Genomic DNA, 5,186 nt, shown 5'->3' with positions numbered 1-5,186 from the left:
AAAAAAAAAAAACAACAACAACATAAAATAGCATACATGTTTATCAGTCTGAGTAACAGGCTTACCTCTTCAGTATCTTGGTGAAGTCCATGTTCATTGTGAGCACATGAATCAAGGAGTTAAGGCAACAGGTCTGTCCAATGTTGTGTAAACCAACCAGGCCTATAAAGGGAAAAAAAATACTGAGGGCTAGGCCAGGCGTGGTGGCCTATGCCTGAAATTCCTGCATGTAGGAGGCTGAGGCAGGAGGATCATTGTGAGTTCAGATCAGCCTGGGTTACAAAGTGAGTTCAAGACCAGCCTGAACTGCATAGTGAGACCCTGTCTCAAAAAGACAAAAAAAAAAAAAAAAACCCTAGGGCAAGGGCTAGCTAAAGAGCTCAACAAAAATCAGATGTTCTTCTAGAATCTACTAAGGACATGAAATCCTGTGAAGGGAGCTTGCAAACACATTGGGGAGGAAATACCAAGCAAAAACCTTCGCAGATGTAAACAAGAGAAGCTTAACAGTCCATTAGGAAGGAGAGGTGTCACAAAGGTGTATTATTCACTGACAAATGCGAAGCACAAGCAGTTACTGGAAGAGCAGAGGAACAGAAGCATTGCTGGACACATGGCTGGGGGATCCCGGTCTCCTTCCACCCAAACCTCGCTGCAGCTGGGTCGGAGCGGGTGTCCTCGGGGCTCGGAGTGTGCTGGTCTACGCCAGACTCAAGCGGAGAGTGGAGGAAACCAGAAGACAGCTCTGGAGGAGATGCGCTGAATCTCAATTCAGTGAGACTGAAAGCCAGAAAGAACTCTGAAGGACATGGGCAAACTAAAAGGTAACATTTCCCTGGCTCACTAGCAGGCAGCCTTCCCTTTCCCAGCCTAAACCCAGCCTCAGCGGACTCCACAAAGGTGAATCCCTAGAAAGGAAAGGTCACTGCTAACCTCAGAGCTCCCAGGGAAAGGGCATTGGGAGAGGGCAGTACAAATGTAAAAGCAAGGATAACAGGTGCCTGCAGATGTCTGTTCCCGAATCGGCGGGAGAGCCCTGCTTCTGCACGGACTTGTGCAAAGGGAACAGGAGAGCCGCACACTAGGCCTGAGTGCTGCTGTACGCCAAGCACTGGTTTACGCAGCTTCCACGGATGATCTCATTTGTCTGTCCAACAACCCTGTATGCTCAGCACTATTTTTTTTTTTTGGTTTTTCTCCGGTACCGGGAACCAAACTCACGACCTTGCGCTTGCCAGGCAGGCGCTTTTGCCGCTGAGCTAAATCCCCAGCCCCGCTCAGCACTATTATTATCGCCATTTCACAGATGCAGAAATGGAGGGACAAGCAAGCAGGAGCCATGAGCCATACAGCTGTGCTTCTCCAGGGAATACTGAGCGTGCAAAGCTTTTCCGGAAGGCGGGAAGGAGAAAAACGAGAGGCTCTACTGACCGCGAGGGTGGTCCCAGGCGCTGAGCTCTCTGGGCGGCTGTCTCTTCCTCTTCATGTCGCTGTTCTCGCCCTTCTCAAAGGACTGTCCTGAGCGCTGCTGAGACTCCGCCAGGGCTGACTGGCAGGTGTCCCCCGGGAACCCAAGCGTCATGCCCGTCCGCAACTGCCTCAAAGCTCCCTGAGTCAAGGCTGCCAGGCTGCGTGCAGGATGCCACAACTTCACTTCCAGGAGGCGCTCACAGGTCCAGGTGCGGTGGAACGCCCTGAAGACACACAGCAGTCAGATAAGGACAGGACAGGGGCAAAGTGTATTGATGCCGGCAGCTCTGTGTTCAAAGAGCCAAGGTCTCCGGGTGGTGATTGTTTGGGGAGACCAGCTCGTAATGCCCGAGGGCTGGAAATTACACTGAGGCGACATCCCCGGCCCCGAGCCCCCAGGCTGCCCTCTGCTGTCCCTCAGAGCAGCCTGTTGCATCTGAACCCCGAGCCGTCTTCGTCCCCGTGGAGTCTCTGCTCTGGTAAATGGCGTGGGTTCCAGACAGGAAAGCTGAGCATCCGCTCCTCACTGCCTTCCCCACTCACCAAGGACTGTCAACTCCACTGCTTAACGGCTGTTCATAAGCAAATTCTTGGCTACCCACGTCCCTGACTTCCTGGTTTATACCTACCAACATCCCAGCCACAGTAAGGCACTCCTGCTTCTGGGGAGCCTGCTCTCTGTCCTCCAGAGGGTCTGGGTATTTCCCATCCTTTTTTTTTTTTTTAGACAAGGTTTCGCTATGCAGTTCAAGCTGACCTTGAGCTCATTTTGTAGCCCAGGCTGGCCTCGAACTCGCAACGATCCTCCTGCCTCAGCCTTGCGAGTGCTGGGATTACAAGCGTGCGCCACCACGCCCGGCTGTTTCCCATCTTAACATGCACTTGGTACACGAGCTGTTTAAGTAACTGGCTCCCCGTGCCTCCTGCCAGGAAAGTCTGTCTGCTGTGGACGTGTCGGTTCACCACTCACACAGACCCGGGTCCCCACGCTGAGCGGAGCGGGGCCGGCTGACAGCTCCCAAGCGAGCCCTCTCACACAAACCAGAGGTCCACGAGCATAGCAAACTCACGGCTGTAAAGGAGGACATGTTAACTCAGTACTCAAATTCCCTGGGTTCTTTACTCCCTCCTGAGGACGCAGACCTGCGCCACCAGGAAATCCTCCCCACACATAGTCTAGAAGCCCAGGCGGGGGCCTCCCAAGCATGAGGCAGTGTAAAACTGAGCTTGTTGAAGACAAAAGAGCACAAATGGAAAAAAGGAGTGTCCTGAGACACAGCAGCTGATATGGAAGATCCCGTGTTGGGGAAAGAGGATGTGAGAAGCGCACGCAAAGGACTAAGCAGATTTGCATATGCAAAGCCGAACTAAAAATGGCTGACAGTACAAACGTTCCAGAATTTTCATTTTATGAAAAACAAACTGGGCCAGGCATGGTGGCACACGCCTGTAATCCCAGCACTCGGGAGGCTGAGGCAGGAGGATTGCTGTGAGTTCGAGGCCAGCCTCTGCTACGTAATGACTTCAGGGCCAGCCTGAACTACATAGTGAGACCCTATCTCAAAAAACCAAAAACTAAAAAACAAACTGGTTAACAAGTAGTCCTGGAAACTCAAATGCAGACCATAATGAGATATCATTTTACACCATTCAACTGAGAACAATTAGGAATGCTGATAGAATCTGATCTTTGCTCTTTACACACATGTACTAAATGTGCACAATTTTTATGTCAATCAAAATAATACTGTATCTATAAAAGAATTCTAAGTGTTGGAGGAATGTGGATAGATAGGATCTTTATATTCTACTAGGCGATGGGTATGATACGGTCTAATCACTTGGGGAAATAATTTGGCATCAATGTTTAAACAAGCACTTAACCTCAACTCTTAAATCCCAAGAGAAAGTCTTGTCTCTTTTTAAGTGCTGGGGACTGAACTCAGGGCCTTGCTCATGCTAGGTAAGTGCTCTGCCACTGAGTTACACTCCCAGCCTCCAAGGCAAATTTTCACATGTATTCTTGGAGATATATAACAATATTCAACTTGGGATATAGCTCAGTGGCACAAGTGCCTGCCTGGCAAGTGCAAGGTCCTGAGTTTGATTCCCAGTACAAAACAAACAAACAAATGCAATGTTCATAGCATCAACTGTTTTTATAATAAGAGAACTGATATTAATGAATAAGAACTACAGTAAGCTGGGCATGGTGGCGCACGCCTGTAATCCTAGCACTCAGGAGGGTGAGGCAGGAGGATCGCTGCAAGTTTGAGATTGGTCTGGGATACAAAATGAGCTCAAGGCCAGCCTCAACTGCACAGCGAGATGCTGTCTCAAAAAGACCAAAAAAAAAAAAAAAAAAAAAGAACTACAGTGCATGTCCCAACATGCCAAATCTTAGAAACACGAAATGGACTCAAAAAAAGCAATTCTCAGGATAAAAATACATACTATCCATTCAAATTCAAAGTCAATGGGGTATTACATTGGTTTGTATCAATAAATGTATGTGTGTGACAAAACTTGTTAAGTATATCAGGAAAATCACAAAGTTCAAGCAGTCACCTTGGGGGAAGGCAGGGCAATAACACAGTATCACTGCCTGTCGCATTCTGGTTTAGCAATGAGGGGGTTGCATGAATATTCATTTTATTATAATTAGTTAATGAATTGGACCTTAGAGTTAAGGCTAATGGTCTTAGGAAAACAGACGAGGTTCGGCACAGGCCTGAAGAGCTCATACTTTTCCCTGCGCAGAGCACACGGCCACCCTAGCACGGCAGGCAGCACACAGTGGACGACAAATCAGAGTCACACATCACTTCACAGATCGCTCCTCAGGGACATTCAGTTTTGACGGCGACTGCTGTGGATGGAGGAAAGCAGAAACCAGAGGATGGGAATGTAGACACTGCCCCCCAGCGGAATAGGGGAGGAATACCCAGGTAGAAGAACTGAAGATTGCCTAGTAAGGTACCAAGAAAACTTGGTACCTTAGCCTATTAGCATATTAAACATCAAATTAGCATGTTAAACAACAAATTAGCATGTTAACAACAAATTAGCATATTAAACAACAAATTAGCATATTAAACATCAAATTAGCGTGTTAGCATATTAAACAATAAATAGGGCTGAGGATATAAATAATAAGATATAATGTGAAACCATAGTCATGGATATCTCGGTTGTTCCCAGATGCAACCAGGTGTGTGCTGAAGCAGAACTGTATTCAAATACATTCTACACACTGCCTGCAGACGTGAACGTGTGGCTTCAGTATTATTGTTCAGTCAAGATCTAGTCCTTGGCATCGGTTTTGGCCTCAGCCTTTAAAATGACAAACAGCCAAATGCCACAGATATAAAGAATATTATATAGAATATATAAAATATATTCTATATGTTCTAAATATTCTTTATATAAAATATAAAGTGTATGAGTTAAAAATCTGATACACTTTATATTTTAAGGTATAAAAGCATAAGTTTGACTGCAAAAAATAAGATGCTGAAATTAGTGGTTTGGAATAATTTTATAACAATAATTCCAGTAATAGAGATACTGTGTTAAAACCTTAAAAAAGAAGTTGAACATTAATACCTTAGAGAGTTTAAATTTGCTAAGTAGTTTATGAAGAATGTTTTATCCTTTTGGAATTAACAACTATTCAATTAAAAATAATTCAAGGAAGAGTAAGTTAAGATTCTCTT

At 46.1% G+C, this 5,186-nt stretch overlaps 1 protein-coding gene across 3 annotated transcripts in view; it reads right to left on the bottom strand.

Annotated features, from left to right (window-relative positions):
• The window catches only part of Usp18 (ubiquitin specific peptidase 18), a 29,305-nt gene that overhangs the window by 12,220 nt on the left and 11,899 nt on the right, over positions 1-5,186 (bottom strand). For all 3 annotated transcript variants that reach the window (XM_005395987.1, XM_013520266.1, XM_013520264.1), the window contains exons 2-3: positions 1,432-1,694; positions 66-162 (exon numbers count right to left, since the gene is read on the bottom strand). In XM_005395987.1, the coding sequence (XP_005396044.1) occupies positions 66-162; positions 1,432-1,582 (248 nt within the window). In that variant the 5' untranslated portion in view covers positions 1,583-1,694. The remainder of the gene's footprint in view (positions 1-65; positions 163-1,431; positions 1,695-5,186) is intronic.

The sequence above is a fragment of the Chinchilla lanigera genome, unplaced genomic scaffold, assembly GCF_000276665.1.
Source record: "Chinchilla lanigera isolate Chin_1 unplaced genomic scaffold, ChiLan1.0 scaffold00053, whole genome shotgun sequence".
NCBI classification, from domain to species: Eukaryota; Metazoa; Chordata; class Mammalia; order Rodentia; family Chinchillidae; genus Chinchilla; species Chinchilla lanigera.
The sequence above is the reverse complement of the archived record's forward strand: the minus strand, read 5'-3'. Positions and strand labels throughout refer to the sequence as shown.